Raw genomic sequence first — 19,427 nt, forward strand, 5'->3', positions numbered from 1 at the left:
AACCTCTGGCCCACTGTGTAGCATCATGATCAGTATGCCACCACTGTGCTGCTGGAGCTAACTGTGTCTTTTAAGATGGATATGTTGTGCATCCGAGAGTAAAAATGGATCAGTGTGCTAACGAAAGCCCTAAGATAGTTGTTTCTCATCCTGGACCACTGCATTTCACAAGATCAATCCAACCAATGAACTAATCATCCAGCCCTTAACCTTCATTAGTTGAATCGGGTTTGTTAGTGGTGGAACCCATCAAATACCAATGTGGTCATTTAATTTGACTCTACATTCTATGGCGGCAGCACCTCTGGGACCACCAGGCCTTTCACAAGATCAATCCAACCAATGAACTAATCATCCAGCCCTTAACCTTCATTAGTTGAATCAGGTTTGTTAGTGGTGGAACCCATCAAATACCAATGTGGTCATTTAATTTGACTCTACATTCTATGGCGGCAGCACCTCTGGGACCACCAGGCCTTTCACATGATCAATTCCACCTCTAGCACACCTGAGTCTAGCTAATGAACCAACACATTAGTTGTTTAATCATCAAGCCCTTGACTAGTTGAATCAGATGGGCTAGAACAGATCTACTAGGCCTGTGTCTACAAACACTTCCTTAGGTGAGAAACAAGACAATCTGTCTGCCACACCTCTCTGCCCACACTGGTGTAATCTGTGATGGATCTGGGATTTGACTCGCTGATGTTGAGTCACTGTGAGGCCGAGGGACGGAAGTGTGTGTGTGTGTCTTGGAAGAGTCCCCTGACGGCGTCATCTCTGTTAGCATCTACAAGCATCAGCCCATTCAGCCCACAGGGACAGGCCTGTAAGGTAGGGAGAACGTTTAGGCAATGAATAATCCGGGGGGGGGGGGGGGGGGGGCGAGAGAAATAGACAGTTAAGAGTCAGAGCGAGGGAATGGGAGAGAAGTGAAAAGGACAGAGAATTAAGATTATGACATTGTTTGTGCAATCATAAGAAAAATTGGTAAGTACACTTAACACACCCTGTTGTCCTCCTCAGTAAGGCAGTTCAAAAGATTGACTAGATTTACACAGACAACAACATTCATGGGCTAACAGCCTTATTTCACTGTTTTGCTCTAACTAATCCACTAACATGTCTACGTACTTGAGTTTTAATGTTTTTTTTGTCATAAAAATAAACACATTGTTTTGTGTTTCCTAGCTTCATGTACGGGGAGCTCACAGACAAAGATACTAGCCAGAAAGTACGGCTAACGTTCGAAAACTACGAGATGAATTCATTTGAAATACTCATGTATAAAAAGAACAGTAAGTACCAATTGAATTTAAAAAAAAGCCTCATAATGCAAATGTATTCAGCCATTTCTTATGAATATGTACAATGATGTTCCAACGCTGCATGGAACAGCACGAACGCTGGAGATCAGGGGCCGCATCCAGAAAGCGTCTCAAGAGTAGGAGTGCTGAGCTAGGATCCAATTTGTCTTGTAGATCATAATGAATCAGGGGGGACCTGATCCTAGATCAGCACTCCTACACTGACATGCTTTGTGAATACAGGCCCAATTATAACTCCCCAAATAAGTTACTGTTGATGGTTGTGTTCCCCATTTGATCGATTTGTATCAAACAAATACTGCTATAGATGAAGCTATGTTTATTCACCAGTGTATGTTCTCTCGTCTCAGGAACGCCGGTATGGTTCTTTGTGAAGATAGCCCCTATACGAAACGAACAGGAAAAAGTGGTGCTGTTTCTGTGTACCTTCAGTGACATCACAGCCTTTAAACAGCCAATAGAAGATGAAACCTCGAAAGGTGAGTGACAGTTTGAGTGGTAGCAGAGGATGTGATCCTACAGTACCTTCCTGGGATAGTCCCCTGTAGATGATACAAATCAGTCTTTATTATACAAAACTTTTAAGGGTAGGCTGTGTGTGTGTTTTACAATAAAATATCATAACATTATTATAAAAAATGTGTTTTGTCTAAAGCCTTCATCAGGGTGTTGCTTTTTATTGAAACACATTGTTTTATTAGTAATAACACTGACTAATTATTAAGTTCAATCTTTATAATTTTTTCTAAAACTATTAGCACTCTCATTATCTTCACAAGGACCGCTAACCCCAAAACATGTTTTTTTGTTGCCTCAGGTTGGGGGAAGTTCGCTCGGCTAACTCGTGCTCTGACCAGCAGTAGAGGGGTGTTACAGCAGCTACAGCCTACTGTACACAAAGGAGAGAACGTTCACAAGCACTCCCGCCTAGCTGAGGTACACTCATAGTTCTGTCTGTTGGGAATGTTTATGTCTCTACTCTCATAAAGCTAAGGCATGCGTCTGTATTTATGTCTGTTGTGAATGTTTATAACTCTACTCTCATAAAGCTAAGCCATGCGTGTGTATGGGGGAAGATGTGTGTGAGCTTGTTGCCATTCCATTTGGCTATGGGTGAGGCATGTGCCCCCGTGCTGTGTATTCATTTGTCTCTGTCCTTTGTGATTACAGAGATGCACGGAAATGACACATGTACACTCATATACACACTCGCGCGTACACACACACACTTGTCTCCCACACACCATATATGGATGTAACAATCTGTAAGCAACCTTTAAGTGAACTGTAACCTCTCTGTTTACCCCAAACCCTTCTTTGATTTTATTCAATCAAACTCATCAAAGATATACAATCTGCAGGTCCTCCAGCTGGGCTCAGACATCCTCCCCCAGTACAAGCAGGAGACGCCCAAGACGCCGCCCCACATCATCCTCCACTACTGCGCCTTCAAGACCACCTGGGACTGGGTCATCCTCATCCTGACTTTCTACACCGCCATCATGGTTCCTTACAACGTCTCCTTCAAGGTCTGAACCTTTGAATTGAATTACATATCATTTATCCCTGACCAAGATGGCTGCCATTATTTACATTTTTGTCATTTAGCAGATGCTCTTATCCAGACCAACTTACAGTTAGTGCATTCATCTTAATTAATATAGCTATGTGAGACAACCACATGTCACAGTACATTTTTCCTCAATAAAGAAGCTATCAGCAAAGTCAGTGCTTGTTGGAAAAGTGCACGAAATATAGTGCATTATCCTATCTAGGGTGCCATTTGGGACTTAACCAAACTCAACCATAACAAACAGTATATTATCAACACATTCTAGAGCTATGCCTGCTTGTGACATCAACCACTCTATTTTCTGTTATAAAGTGTTTCTTCTCTACAAAAATAAGGATCCTGTCCTCAGGGATACAATATAGATGTAATAACATTGTAATAATTTATTATAAATGTAATAATCTCGGATGTATAATAGATTCTTTCCCCTACTGTAACATGGATTCTCTGCTCTACTAAGATTCTCTCTGCTCTACTAAGATTCTCTCTGCTCTACTAAGATTCTCTCTGCTCTACTAAGATTCTCTCTGCTCTACTAAGATTCTCTCTGCCCTACTAAGATTCTCTCCGCTCTACTAAGATTCTCTACGCTCTACTAAGATTCTCTACGCTCTACTAAGATTCTCTACGCTCTACTAAGATTCTCTCCGCTCTACTAAGATTCTCTCCGCTCTACTAAGATTCTCTCCGCTCTACTAAGATTCTCTCCGCTCTACTAAGATTCTCTCCGCTCTACTAAGATTCTCTCCGCTCTACTAAGATTCTCTCCGCTCTACTAAGATTCTCTCTGCTCTACTAAGATTCTCTCTGCTCTACTAAGATTCTCTCTGCTCTACTAAGATTCTCTCCGCTCTACTAAGATTCTCTCTGCTACTGTACCAAAGATTCTCTCCGATACTATACCAAAGATTCTCTCCTCTCCTCTTCCAGACCAAGCAGAACAACGTGACGTGGTTGGTGGTGGACAGCATTGTAGACGTTATCTTCCTGGTGGACATCGTGCTCAACTTCCACACTACCTTTGTGGGCCCGGCCGGAGAGGTCATCTCTGACCCGAAGCTCATCAGGATGAACTACCTGAAGACCTGGTTCGTCATCGACCTGCTCTCCTGCCTGCCTTACGACGTCATCAACGCATTTGAGAATGTGGACGAGGTCAGTAGTGTGTGTGTGTGTGTGTGTGTGTGTGTGTGTGTGTGTGTGTGTGTGTGTGTGTGTGTGTGTGTGTGTGTGTGTGTGTGGTGGGTGGGTGTTCATCATCGACCTGCTCTCCTGCCTGCTCTATGAACTCATCAACGTCTTCTAAAATTTGACAATATATTGGTAATTTAGCTTTTACAGCTTTTATAGTTTAGTAAAATGTTGTTTATGCCATGTAGACATTTGCAGCTAAAAGCTGAATTGCAGTACAGTCTAGGGTTCTGTGTAGAATTTATTGTGCTCTGCCTCTGGAGGATATGTGGACAGCAGCACATACTAAACATTAAGTGGGACTTTACCCCACATCCCTGGTATTGTCCCTGCTAGCACCATGCTTTACCCCACATCCCTGGTGTTGTCCCTGCTAGCACCATGCTTTACCCCACATCCCTGGTGTTGTCCCTGCTAGCACCATGCTTTAACCCACATCCCTGGTGTTGTCCCTGCTAGCACCATGCTTTACCCCACATCCCTGGTGTTGTCCCTGCTAGCACCATGCTTTACCCCACATCCCTGGTGTTGTCCCTGCTAGCACCATGCTTTACCCCACATCCCTGGTGTTGTCCCTGCTAGCACCATGCTTTACCCCACATCCCTGGTGTTGTCCCTGCTAGCACCATGCTTTACCCCACATCCCTGGTGTTGTCCCTGCTAGCACCATGCTTTAACCCACATCCCTGGTGTTGTCCCTGCTAGCACCATGCTTTACCCCACATCCCTGGTGTTGTCCCTGCTAGCACCATGCTTTACCCCACATCCCTGGTGTTGTCCCTGCTAGCATCATGCTTTACCCCACATCCCTGGTGTTGTCCCTGCTAGCACCATGCTTTACCCCACATCCCTGGTGTTGTCCCTGCTAGCACCATGCTTTACCCCACATCCCTGGTGTTGTCCCTGCTAGCACCATGCTTTACCCCACATCCCTGGTGTTGTCCCTGCTAGCACCATGCTTTACCCCACATCCCTGGTGTTGTCCCTGCTAGCACCATGCTTTACCCCACATCCCTGGTGTTGTCCCTGCTAGCACCATGCTTTAACCCACATCCCTGGTGTTGTCCCTGCTAGCACCATGCTTTAACCCACATCCCTGGTGTTGTCCCTGCTAGCACCATGCTTTACCCCACATCCCTGGTGTTGTCCCTGCTAGTGTAACGGATGTGAAATGGCTAGCTAGTTAGCGGGTACGCGCTACTAGCGTTTCAATCAGTTACGTCACTTGCTCTGAAACCTAGAAGTAGTGTTGCACCTTGCTCTGCAAGGGCCGCGGCTTTTGTGGAGCGATGGGTAACGATGCTTCGTGGGTGTCAGTTGTTGATGTGTGCAGAGGGTCCCTGGTTCGCGCCCGTGTCGGGGCGAGGGGACGGTTTAAAGTTATACTGTTACATTGATGCTGTTGACCCGGATCACTGGTTGCTGCGGAAAAGGAGGAGGTTGAAAGGGGGGTGAGTGTAACGGATGTGAAATGGCTAGCTAGTTAGCGGGTACGCGCTACTAGCGTTTCAATCAGTTACGTCACTTGCTCTGAAACCTAGAAGTAGTGTTGCACCTTGCTCTGCAAGGGCCGTGGCCTTTGTGGAGCGATGGGTAACGATGCTTCGTGGGTGACTGTTGTTGATGTGTGCAGAGGGTCCCTGGTTCGCGCCCGTGTCGGGGCGAGGGGACGTACTAAAGTTATACTGTTACACTAGCACCATGCTTTAACCCACATCCCTGGTGTTGTCCCTGCTAGCACCATGCTTTACCCCACATCCCTGGTGTTGTCCCTGCTAGCACCATGCTTTACCCCACATCCCTGGTGTTGTCCCTGCTAGCACCATGCTTTACCCCACATCCCTGGTGTTGTCCCTGCTAGCACCATGCTTTACCCCACATCCCTGGTGTTGTCCCTGCTAGCACCATGCTTTACCCCACATCCCTGGTGTTGTCCCTGCTAGCACCATGCTTTACCCCACATCCCTGGTGTTGTCCCTGCTAGCACCATGCTTTACCCCACATCCCTGGTGTTGTCCCTGCTAGCACCATGCTTTAACCCACATCCCTGGTGTTGCCCCTGCTAGCACCATGCTTTACCCCACATCCCTGGTGTTGCCCCTGCTAGCACCATGCTTTACCCCACATCCTTGGTGTTGTCCCTGCTAGCACCATGCTTTACCCCACATCCCTGGTGTTGTCCCTGCTAGCACCATGCTTTACCCCACATCCCTGGTGTTGTCCCTGCTAGCACCATGCTTTACCCCACATCCCTGGTGTTGTCCCTGCTAGCACCATGCTTTACCCCACATCCCTGGTGTTGTCCCTGCTAGCACCGTGCTTTAACCCACATCCCTGGTGTTGTCCCTGCTAGCACCATGCTTTACCCCACATCCCTGGTGTTGTCCCTGCTAGCACCATGCTTTAACCCACATCCCTGGTGTTGCCCCTGCTAGCACCATGCTCTACCCCACATCCCTGGTGTTGTCCCTGCTAGCACCATGCTTTAACCCACATCCCTGGTGTTGTCCCTGCTAGCACCATGCTTTACCCCACATCCCTGGTGTTGTCCCTGCTATCACCATGCTTTACCCCACATCCCTGGTGTTGTCCCTGCTAGCACCATGCTTTACCCCACATCCCTGGTGTTGTCCCTGCTAGCACCATGCTTTACCCCACATCCCTGGTGTTGTCCCTGCTATCACCATGCTTTACCCCACATCCCTGGTGTTGTCCCTGCTAGCACCATGCTTTAACCCACATCCCTGGTGTTGTCCCTGCTAGCACCATGCTTTACCCCACATCCCTGGTGTTGTCCCTGCTAGCACCATGCTTTACCCCACATCCCTGGTGTTGCCCCTGCTAGCACCATGCTTTAACCCCACATCCCTGGTGTTGTCCCTGCTAGCACCATGCTTTACCCCACATCCCTGGTGTTGCCCCTGCTAGCATCATGCTTTACCCCACATCCCTGGTGTTGTCCCTGCTAGCACCATGCTTTACCCCACATCCCTGGTGTTGTCTCTGCTAGCACCATGCTTTACCCCACATCCCTGGTGTTGTCCCTGCTAGCACCATGCTTTAACCCACATCCCTGGTGTTGTCTCTGCTAGCACCATGCTTTACCCCACATCCCTGGTGTTGTCCCTGCTAGCACCATGCTCTACCCCACATCCCTGGTGTTGTCTCTGCTAGCACCATGCTTTACCCCACATCCCTGGTGTTGTCCCTGCTAGCACCATGCTCTACCCCACATCCCTGGTGTTGTCCCTGCTAGCACCATGCTTTACCCCACATCCCTGGTGTTGTCCCTGCTAGCACCATGCTCTACCCCACATCCCTGGTGTTGTCTCTGCTAGCACCATGCTTTACCCCACATCCCTGGTGTTGTCCCTGCTAGCACCATGCTTTACCCCACATCCCTGGTGTTGTCTCTGCTAGCACCATGCTTTACCCCACATCCCTGGTGTTGCCCCTGCTAGCACCATGACCCAGTAGTCTAAGCCCAGTGAGCCATTTGAACCAGCCATTAAATTATTGAAATGTCAGAGCATCTCCTTTCCTGTCTAACCATTTAAGTTATGTTTGGCTAATGACAGCACCTACTGTCCTAATCCTCATAATCTGATGTGCTAATCCTCACCCCTCCAGAAACCCAACACCACCTTTTCTGTCTTTTCCTGACTACCCAGAGTGCCGCCTGTTATATTGGCTTATATTACTAGACGTGTGTGTGTGTCTAGATATGAGTTCAACCTGTTAACCAGTTTATATTACTGGAAGTCAGGCTCCATTTGAATGGCCACAAACCTGCCCGCATTTATTTGTCTTATGGCAGCCATATTCAGTTATAAGGGTGGGTTGTTGGTTTTAATATGTGACTCCGTCTTGTGTGTGTGTGTGTGTGTGTGTGTGTGTGTGTGTGTGTGTGTGTGTGTGTGTGTGTGTGTGTGTGTGTGTGTGTGTGTGTGTGTGTGTGTGTGTGTGTGTGTGTGTGTGTGTGTGTGTGTGTGTGCGTCACAGTAAATAAAGACCCCTCTGGTTTTTGCAGTTCTCTGAGTCTCCACGTTTACGACCAGAAGCTGCTCACCAAGAGATAAGGAGGGAATGCAAGGAAAGGGAGGATTCTCTTTGAATAGAAAGAAAATATCCTCCAAAGAGAAGCATATTAGCCCCATCCCTCCTACCCTCCACACACATTATTAAATGATGGAATTAAACCCATTTATCCATGAGTGTTAAATCATTGAGTCACAGGCAAATCCCTTGCAGAAAAACCACATGATATCACTTGTGGAAAATCACATGACTTGTGTTTTTGGAACACTTTACATGTGATCATGTTTTCACATGTGTAGTTCCATGTTATCACATGTTGCTTTATATGTTGTCACATGTTATCAAATGAACTTCATATAAGATTATCTGATCACATTAAACATGTGTTTTTGGAACACTTCACAAATTCATGTTTTTTCCTTAAGGGGAATTATGACTGACTGCTGCAGCAATAGGAAATATACACAGAGTTTACAAAACATTACATACTCTTTCTATGACAGACTGACCAGGTGAATGTTATGATCCCTTATTGATGTCACCTGTTAAATCCACTTCAATCAGTGTAGATGAAGGGGAGGAGACAGGTTAAAGAAATAATTTTTAAGCCTTGAGACAATTGAGACATGAATTGTGTATGTGTGCCGTTCAGAGGGTGAATGGGCAATACAAAATATTTAAGTGCCTTTGAACGGGGTATGGTAGTAGGTGCCAGGCACACAGATTTGTGTCAATCGCTGTCACACTGCTGGGTTTTTCACGCTCAACAGTTTCCTGTGTGTGTCAAGAATGGTCCACCACCCAAAGGACATCCAGCCAACTTGACACATCTGTGGGAAGCAAGGGAGTCAACATGGGCCAGCATCCCTGTGGAATGGTTTTGACATCTTGTAGAGTTCATGGCCTGATAAATTGAGGCTGTTCTGAGGGCAAAAGGGGGTGCAGCTCAATATTAGGAAGGTGTTCCTAATGTTTTGTCCGCTCAGTGTATTATTGCTGTCATTTGAAATCTATGAAGTGCTATGTAATTTTTGGTTACTTAGGGTCAGTCTCCTTACCAGATAATTCTGTAGTGTGTCAGTAGTCACACAACCCCATGGTGATGATGGTATCGATAGATTTGGAAACACCTGTTTCAAATCTGTAAGTCTAAGGTAAACATGTTTCAGAGGCACAGGGTTGGGTTCCATTATAATTTAGTCAATTCATGAAGTGAACTGATATTGCTTTTGAATGAGGCAAATGGGAATTGGACTTTTCATATTTTTTTCTGACTTAAAATAGAATTGACACCAACCTTAGATTAATAATTGGAGATGACGCCGATATATTGTAAGTCCCAGACTGTCTTGGGTATGAGTAACAGACATTTATGAGTTCCTAATCTCGGAAACCCAGAACAAAAACCTTGCGTAATTGCGTCAGATGCTCGATTTAGTTCTTCGATTTAGTTCCACCCCCCCTCTCTGGTTGCAAGTTACGGGCAAGTCTATGGGCCAAATGTCTCCCCTCCCATTTCGAAAATTTGAAAGATGTGTGAATCGTGTGAATCGTGATTGGTCCAAATGATTAGTGGCAAAAAATCTGCATACCAAAATAGAATTCCTCATTAGTCGTCAAATCCACACAGTCTGACAGACACTACGATACCAGTTATGTATACCCTGTCTGTCACTCTCTTTTCCTTTTGAAATGAGCTGGCTGACATACATTTTTCTCTTCAGGGGAAGGGTTGGGAAACAGATCGAGGTCACTGTGAGGGTAATTAGTCATATTGTCCCCTCCAGTATTACCTTGTGAACAGGGTAGGGTAGGTTACTTTCTAAATGTAATCTGTTACTAGTTACCTGTCAAAATTGTAAACAGTAATGTCACTTTTGGATTACCCAAACTCAGTAACGTAATCTGATTACATTCAGTTACTTTTAGATGACTTTCCCCTTAAGAGGTATTAGAAGAAGACAATGTATGTTACCAATTGAACGACATCTATTACAGGATAAATCAATGTTAAAGTTTATATAGCTGGCCATACATGAATGTTAAATTTTACTTTGTGGGTTGGTTATGTAGGCTTCTTCTAACCCATCGCTTTCTACTACATATAATAATAATACGATTAAATTATATATATATTATATAATTTATAAATCCAAAAATGGATGTAGAAACTACAGGTAGACTTAAAAAGGGGCAATCAAAAGTGTGTGAGTTTGAGCATGTGTCCATTAGGTCTATGGATATATATTTTTTTATCAGCATGAATTAGATTGAGTAATAAAAGCCCTACTTTTATTCTATAGGCTGGGATCCACACTAGCATTTTTTTACTGGCTGTCCACTGGTTTCAAAAACAATGATTGACAGGCAGCTGAAACTTCTTGAATTTAACCATTATTGGGTTCAAATACACATTTAGATTTGTGAACAACCATCCACAACAACCACAATCCGTCCGGCGCAAATAGCTAAATGTGAGGGCAGCAGTGTGATTCACATCAATGTGCTTTGTAGATATCAATAATAAATGATATCCATATCGCTGTAGACTAGACCACTACTGTCATCCTTACCGCCAAGCGTTTATTCAAGTTGGATGATCTTTGGATGCCGACAGAAGTCGCACCATTGGAAGACCATAGCTTGGACTGTAGCCTACAAAAGCCCATTCCTACGATCCATCAAATACATTTGGTGTGTCGTCATAGTGGTCTCTGACTTGTGTCAGACTCGCTCAGGTGGAAAAAACTTTTTTCAATTCTGATTTGAATGTCATTGAGAAAACAGAGAAGTGTCAAAGATCTTTTTTGCAAACATCCGTTCTGAATTTAAAAGTAATCCTCAAAGTTATAATCTAGTTTTTCAAGTGTCTGTAATCTGATTTATTTATTTTTTGCTGGTAACGGATTACAGTTGCCATTTTTTTGTAATCCCTTACATGTAACGGATTAAATGTAATATGTTGCTCCCTAACCCTGCTTGTGAAGAAGATCTCATAAAATGGAGCTGGGAGAAGAGTCTGCTAGCCTAATTCTTTGTGTTTTACATATGAATTCTACCCCTAGCAGTCAGTACAGCATTTGGTTTGGAGACTGACGTCTCACTGAAGTGCAGTGAAATGCATTGTTAGTTTTTCAACGTGCAAGGAGAGAGATGCAAAGAGACAAAAAAAAAAAAATCTTTGTCTTTTCTCTCTCTATCTCCCCTTTTCTATAGATTTTCTTTCTTCTAAAAATAACTTGTCCGTCTGGTTTGATGTCTGCTATAATTATGTGCCAAGGGATTCGGGATTTCTCCTGTCGTCATGTAAATGAGATCTCTGGTGGAGGGGATAGCTGCTGTACCATAGCGTTAGCACAGCTAGCCAGCCGCACAGCTACAGCCATAGAACTAGAATTAGCGTAGCCTTCAAAGTGTAGCCGTAGTGTTAGCAGCGCCGCTAGCCAGACGTGCAGCTGCAGGACTGGATCTGTGTATGAACATTTACCAACCAATGTGTGATTGGCTATGCAGAGGAATATGTACATAGGCCTACACATATACAAAGAGTACATCTCAGATGTGTGTGTGTGAGAGAGGTCAAACATTAATAGTAATTGGTCAAATGGAGCTCTGACCAAACAGGAAGCTGAACCGTAACCCGGAGTCATTTAAGATGCAATAAATCCCTCTACAATCAATACACTCCATTTCCCTTCCCCCAATTTAAGCCAAATCGGCACCTCTAAAGTTTCTCACAATCAATCCCACAGCCAATTATTGTTAAAAACAGTGCCAAGTCTATCTAATGGATAGTAACATTGAATAAAACATGATTTTGGGGTTTCTTTGAAGTCTTTAAATATTGTTCAGGTCCATTCTGATCTCAAGCTATTTCTCGTGACAGATCTGAGTCCGTATTCAGAGTCTCAGAGTAAGAGTGCTGGTATAGTTAAATAAAGGTTAAATTAAAAAATCTATAAATATAGGAACAGTTTTGCCTTTTAGATCAGAATGAATGAATGATTATATGGACAGGTGAAATTATATCCTCGATAGATCTACATTCCTATTCTGACACGCTTAGTGAATACAGCCCTGCTATTGGAGAGGTTCACTGCTTATAGGGATGGCCATCCATTGTCATTTGAGATGTCCGATTTTCTCCATGCAAGCCTTTTTATTATAAATAACGTTCTCTCCCTTACTGAATACGGCCCCTGACGCTATTGGATATGTGAAAGCACAGGGTGTAATAGAGGGTCAATGCACGTAAATTCCATTTAAGCACCTTTTTAGTTTGAATTCTAACGTTTAATGCATCTCTGGCTCATTGTACCATGCAGGGTTTACGTGTCAACAGATTTACAGATGGATAATGATACACTACTAGGCCTATTGATTACTCAGGTCACCTTCATTATTAGCATGCACTGCACAATGTGCACACTGTTGCCCCTATAGGCCCAGGGCAGGGGTGTCAAACTCATTCTACAGAGGGCCGACTGTCTGCAGGTTTTTGTTTTTTTCTTTTAATTAAGACGTAGACAATCAGGTGAGGGTAGTTCCTTAATAATTAGTGACCTTCATTCATCAATCAAGTACAAGGGAGGAGCGAAAAAACCCAGACACTCAGCCCTCGTGGAATGTGTTTACATGTGGCCTAGGGCTACAAACGGTTGCTACCTTCAGTTGTCATTTAGACAAACCAAACTAGACTCAAGTTAGGAGCCAGTACTGTGTGTGCATGCCTCCGTTTGTGCCTACATCTGTGGTAGCGTCCTGATGTGTCCCTTTGTGAGTTGTTGGTGGATGAAGGACTTGGCTGTGTCGGTGGTATAAAGTGCTGCAGTGGTGCTTAACAGGCTGATGCTAACAGGACTGTGAGAGGCACCAAGTCTATTGTATATGCAGGTACAGCACTTTGTCGGCCTCTAGTCTTTCAGCTTCTCAACTCGCGCCGCGGATAATGCTGACAGACACCAGGACATTCACTGTCAGCCTGATGAGGCTCTGTCCAGCCAGCTGCTATGGACAGGGAAAACAAGGCTCTGTCCAGCCAGCTGCTATGGACAGGGAAAACGAGGCTCTGTCCAGCCAGCTGCTATGGACAGGGAAAACGAGGCTCTGTCCAGCCAGCTGCTATGGACAGGGAAAACGAGGCTCTGTCCAGCCAGCTGCTATGGACAGGGAAAACAAGGCTCTGTCCAGCCAGCTGCTATGGACAGGGAAAACAAGGCTCTGTCCAGCCAGCTGCTATGGACAGGGAAAACAAGGCTCTGTCCAGCCAGCTGCTATGGACAGGGAAAACAAGGCTCTGTCCAGCCAGCTGCTATGGACAAGGAAAACAAGGCTCTGTCCAGCCAGCTGCCATGGACAGGGAAAACGAGGCTCTGTCCAGCCAGCTGCTATGGACAGGGAAAACGAGGCTCTGTCCAGCCAGCTGCTATGGACAGGGAAAACGAGGCTCTGTCCAGCCAGCTGCTATGGACAGGGAAAACGAGGCTCTGTCCAGCCAGCTGCTATGGACAGGGAAAACGAGGCTCTGTCCAGCCAGCTGCTATGGACAGGGAAAACGAGGCTCTGTCCAGCCAGCTGCTATGGACAGGGAAAACGAGGCTCTGTCCAGCCAGCTGCTATGGACAGGGAAAACGAGGCTCTGTCCAGCCAGCTGCTATGGACAGGGAAAACGAGGCTCTGTCCAGCCAGCTGCTATGGACAGGGAAAACGAGGCTCTGTCCAGCCAGCTGCTATGGACAGGGAAAACGAGGCTCTGTCCAGCCAGCTGCTATGGACAGGGAAAACGAGGCTCTGTCCAGCCAGCTGCTATGGACAGGGAAAACGAGGCTCTGTCCAGCCAGCTGCTATGGACAGGGAAAACGAGGCTCTGTCCTGCCAGCTGCTATGGACAGGGAAAACGAGGCTCTGTCCTGCCAGCTGCTATGGACAGGGAAAACGAGGCTCTGTCCAGCCAGCTGCTATGGACAGGGAAAACGAGGCTCTGTCCAGCCAGCTGCTATGGACAGGGAAAACGAGGCTCTGTCCAGCCAGCTGCTATGGACAGGGAAAACGAGGCTCTGTCCAGCCAGCTGCTATGGACAGGGAAAACGAGGCTCTGTCCAGCCAGCTGCTATGGACAGGGAAAACGAGGCTCTGTCCAGCCAGCTGCTATGGACAGGGAAAACGAGGCTCTGTCCAGCCAGCTGCTATGGACAGGGAAAACGAGGCTCTGTCCAGCCAGCTGCTATGGACAGGGAAAACGAGGCTCTGTCCAGCCAGCTGCTATGGACAGGGAAAACGAGGCTCTGTCCAGCCAGCTGCTATGGACAGGGAAAACGAGGCTCTGTCCAGCCAGCTGCTATGGACAGGGAAAACGAGGCTCTGTCCAGCCAGCTGCTATGGACAGGGAAAACGAGGCTCTGTCCAGCCAGCTGCTATGGACAGGGAAAACGAGGCTCTGTCCAGCCAGCTGCTATGGACAGGGAAAACGAGGCTCTGTCCAGCCAGCTGCTATGGACAGGGAAAACGAGGCTCTGTCCTGCCAGCTGCTATGGACAGGGAAAACAAGGCTCTGTCCAGCCAGCTGCTATGGACAGGGAAAACAAGGCTCTGTCCAGCCAGCTGCTATGGACAGGGAAAACGAGTCTCTGTCCAGCCAGCTGCTATGGACAGGGAAAACGAGTCTCTGTCCAGCCAGCTGCTATGGACAGGGAAAACAAGGCTCTGTCCAGCCAGCTGCTATGGACAGGGAAAACGAGTCTCTGTCCAGCCAGCTGCTATGGACAGGGAAAACGAGTCTCTGTCCAGCCAGCTGCTATGGACAGGGAAAACGAGTCTCTGTCCAGCCAGCTGCTATGGACAGGGAAAACGAGGCTCTGTCCAGCCAGCTGCTATGGACAGGGAAAACGAGGCTCTGTCCAGCCAGCTGCTATGGACAGGGAAAACGAGGCTCTGTCCAGCCAGCTGCTATGGACAGGGAAAACGAGGCTCTGTCCAGCCAGCTGCTATGGACAGGGAAAACGAGGCTCTGTCCAGCCAGCTGCTATGGACAGGGAAAACGAGGCTCTGTCCAGCCAGCTGCTATGGACAGGGAAAACGAGGCTCTGTCCAGCCAGCTGCTATGGACAGGGAAAACGAGGCTCTGTCCAGCCAGCTGCTATGGACAGGGAAAACGAGGCTCTGTCCAGCCAGCTGCTATGGACAGGGAAAACAAGGCTCTGTCCAGCCAGCTGCTATGGACAGGGAAAACAAGGCTCTGTCCAGCCAGCTGCTATGGACAGGGAAAACGAGGCTCTGTCCAGCCAGCTGCTATGGACAGGGAAAACGAGGCTCTGTCCAGCCAGCTGCTATGGACAGGGAAAACGAGGCTCTGTCCAGCCAGCTGCTATGGACAGGGAAAACGAGGCTCTGTCCAGCCAGCTGCTATGGACAGGGAAAACGAGGCTCTGTCCAGCCAGCTGCTATGGACAGGGAAAACGAGGCTCTGTCCAGCCAGCTGCTATGGACAGGGAAAACGAGGCTCTGTCCAGCCAGCTGCTATGGACAGGGAAAACGAGGCTCTGTCCAGCCAGCTGCTATGGACAGGGAAAACGAGGCTCTGTCCAGCCAGCTGCTATGGACAGGGAAAACGAGGCTCTGTCCAGCCAGCTGCTATGGACAGGGAAAACGAGGCTCTGTCCAGCCAGCTGCTATGGACAGGGAAAACGAGGCTCTGTCCAGCCAGCTGCTATGGACAGGGAAAACGAGGCTCTGTCCAGCCAGCTGCTATGGACAGGGAAAACAAGGCTCTGTCCTGCCAGCTGCTATGGACAGGGAAAACAAGGCTCTGTCCAGCCAGCTGCTATGGACAGGGAAAACAAGGCTCTGTCCAGCCAGCTGCTATGGACAGGGAAAACGAGTCTCTGTCCAGCCAGCTGCTATGGACAGGGAAAACGAGTCTCTGTCCAGCCAGCTGCTATGGACAGGGAAAACAAGGCTCTGTCCAGCCAGCTGCTATGGACAGGGAAAACGAGGCTCTGTCCAGCCAGCTGCTATGGACAGGGAAAACGAGGCTCTGTCCAGCCAGCTGCTATGGACAGGGAAAACAAGGCTCTGTCCAGCCAGCTGCTATGGACAGGGAAAACGAGTCTCTGTCCAGCCAGCTGCTATGGACAGGGAAAACAAGGCTCTGTCCAGCCAGCTGCTATGGACAGGGAAAACGAGGCTCTGTCCAGCCAGCTGCTATGGACAGGGAAAACGAGGCTCTGTCCAGCCAGCTGCTATGGACAGGGAAAACGAGGCTCTGTCCAGCCAGCTGCTATGGACAGGGAAAACAAGGCTCTGTCCAGCCAGCTGCTATGGACAGGGAAAACAACATATACATTTCTGTATGACTGGGGATTCATGTGGCCTAATGTCATTAGAGGGCTTGATCATCAAGTAATTTTAGTACTTTTGGTTGTACATTTGCTCACGTGAATCATCTAAACTCAGCAAAAAAATAAACGTCCCTTTTTCAGGACCCTGTCTTTCAAAGAAAACTCGTAAAAATCAAAATAACTTCACAGATCTTCTTTATAAAGGGTTTAAACACTGTTTCCCATGCTTGTGTAACAGATGTGAAATGGCTAGCTAGTTAGCGGTGGTGCGCGCTAATAGCCTTTCAATCGGTGACGTCACTTGCTCTGAGACCTTGAAGTAGTGGTTCCCCTTGCTCTGCAAGGGCCGCGGCTTTTGTGGAGCGATGGGTAACGATACTTCGTGGGTGACTGTTGTTGATGTGTGCAGAGGGTCCCTGGTTCGCGCCCGCGTCGGGGCGAGGGGACGCCATAAAGTTAAACTGTTACATTGATGCTGTTCTGCCATGGCCAGCAAAGAGCCCGGATCTGAATCCCTTTGAGCACGTCTGGGACCTGTTGGATCGGAGGGTGGGGCTAGGGCCATTCCCCTCAGAAATGTCTGGGTACTTGCAGGTGCCTTGGTGGAAGAGTGGGGTAACATCTCACCGAAAGAACGGGCAAATCTGGTGCAATCCATGAGGATGAGATGCACTGCAGTACTTAATGCAGCTGGTGGCCACACCAGATACTGACTGTTACTTTTGATTTTGAACCCCCCCTTTGTTCAGGGACACATTATTCCATTTATGTTAGTCACATGTCTGTGGAACTTGTTCAGTTTATGTCTCAGTTGTTGAATCTTGTTAAGTTTGCTGAAAAAAACGCAGTTGACAGTGAGAGGACGTTTCTTTTTTTTGCTTGATAAAGGATTTGTGAAGCATCTACATACAGTAGGCTTGATAAAGGATTTGTGAAGGCTTATTTTAGGCATTAAAGTTATAACATTATAAAGGCCTCAACATGCTTTATACCTACAAGGGATAAGTACAGCGTTACTAAGATATGTTTAGTTTGAAAGTTAGCTAACACATTCAAATTGTTTTCTGTTAACCACAAACATTCGCTAATGTTAGCTTACAGTCGGGGGCAGTCTATGGCGAACGTGTCTGTTTCGAGTCTAAACTGCCACTACAAATAATCAAGTGGAAATGTAGACTTTCTATGACATGTACTAGGAATAGCAACGTTTTTTCAGTTTGCAGCTAAAAAGCCACAGTAATCTGAGGACGGAGTAGAGTTGAGATCGTATAGGGTGGAGCCTAATCAATCAAAGGAGTTATTGAGAACGGAGGACAACTCCAATCAGATGCCACACCCTTACATATCTTTGCTTGCAATCATATCATGAGTGACCTGCATAATTTCACACATATAACTTAAAATGGTCTTTCCATCGTTCTCTGTGCCCCAGATCACACAGCAGAGGCCTCAACTCGTGACAATCCGACCTTGAACTGGCTCAAGCTGTATCCATAGTAGCAGATGTTTCTCTGCTCTCATTGTTCAACTGAAAGTTGTATCAGTTTCATTTCAACCAACGTCTGCAATGATGCATGTATACGGAAATCAGGATGACTACATAATCTTGAGACAGAAGAATAATTGTCTCACTGCCTGAGCTGTTTGTCTTTTAACCCCCAAGGTTATTATACCATGCTACTCTGATCACCAAACTGTAGGCGTAATTGCCATGCAATTCATTATGTACTATGCCCTTGCGTCTAAGATGTAACTTGCGCTCACATCTTGCATATTGAATGTAAATGCATGTATCCAGAAGAATTCGCTATTCAATTTGTGACTTCGACCACCTCCATGGCCTCGCGTCTCCTCTCTCTCCAGCCTTGTCATCTTATCAGAAATTACAGGTCTATAGATCCTTACAAAAATTACCTAAACTCAGCAAAAAAAAGAAACGTCCTCTCACTGTCAACTGCATTTATTTTCAACAAACGTAACGTGTAAATATTTGTATGAACATAACAAGATTCAACAACTGAACAAGTTCCACAGACATGTGACTAACAGAAATTGAATAATGTTTCCCTGAACAAAGGTGGGGTCAAAATCAAAAGTAACAGTCAGTATCTGGTGTGGCCACCAGCTGCATTAAGTACTGCAGTGCATCTCCTCCTCATGGATTGCACCAGATTTTCCAATTCTTGCTGTGAGATGTTACCCCACTCTTCCACCAAGGCACCTGCATGTTCCCGGACATTTCTGGGGGGAATGGCCCTCACCCTCCGATCCAACAGGTCCCAGACGTGCTCAATGGGATTGAGATCCGGGCTCTTCGCTGGCCATGGCAGAACACTGACATTCCTGTTTTGCAGGAAATCACGCACAGGACGAGCAGTATTGCTGGTGGCATTGTCATGCTTGAAGGTCATGTCAGGATGAGCCTGCAGGAAGGGTACCACATGAGGGATGAGGATGTGTTCCCTGTAACGCACAGTGTTGAGATTGCCTGCAATGACAACAAGCTCAGTCCGATGATGCTGTGACACAACGCCCCAGACCATGACGGACCCTCCACCTCCAAATCGATCCCGCTCCAGAGTACAGGCCTCGGTGTAACGCTCATTCCTTCAACGATAATCGCGAATCCGACCATCACCCCTGGCGAGACAAAACTGCGACTCGTCAGTGAAGAGCACTTTTTGCCAGTCCTGTCTAGTCCAGCGATGGTGGGTTTGGGCCCATAGGCGACATTGTTGCCGGTGATTTCTGGTGAGGATTGTGCGTTCCTGGTGTAACTCGGGCAGTTGTTGTTGCCATCCTGTACCTGTCCCACAGGTGTGATGTTCGGATGTACCGATCCTGTGCAGGTGTTGTTACTCGTGGTCTGCCACGGCGAGGACGATCACCTGTCCGTCCTGTCTCCCTGTAGTGCTGTATTAGGCGTCTCACAGGACAGACATTGCAATTTATTTTAGGGAC

General features: G+C 46.8%; 1 protein-coding gene across 1 annotated transcript in view; it reads left to right on the forward strand.

Annotated features, from left to right (window-relative positions):
- LOC120017837 (potassium voltage-gated channel subfamily H member 1-like) overlaps nucleotides 1-19,427 on the forward strand; it is a 99,264-nt gene that overhangs the window by 8,422 nt on the left and 71,415 nt on the right. The window contains exons 3-7 of the mRNA XM_038960802.1: nucleotides 1,192-1,298; nucleotides 1,679-1,807; nucleotides 2,146-2,264; nucleotides 2,690-2,857; nucleotides 3,832-4,056. Coding sequence (XP_038816730.1) covers nucleotides 1,192-1,298; nucleotides 1,679-1,807; nucleotides 2,146-2,264; nucleotides 2,690-2,857; nucleotides 3,832-4,056 — 748 coding nt within the window. The remainder of the gene's footprint in view (nucleotides 1-1,191; nucleotides 1,299-1,678; nucleotides 1,808-2,145; nucleotides 2,265-2,689; nucleotides 2,858-3,831; nucleotides 4,057-19,427) is intronic.

This window comes from Salvelinus namaycush, chromosome 22, assembly GCF_016432855.1.
Source record: "Salvelinus namaycush isolate Seneca chromosome 22, SaNama_1.0, whole genome shotgun sequence".
NCBI lineage: Eukaryota > Metazoa > Chordata > Actinopteri > Salmoniformes > Salmonidae > Salvelinus > Salvelinus namaycush.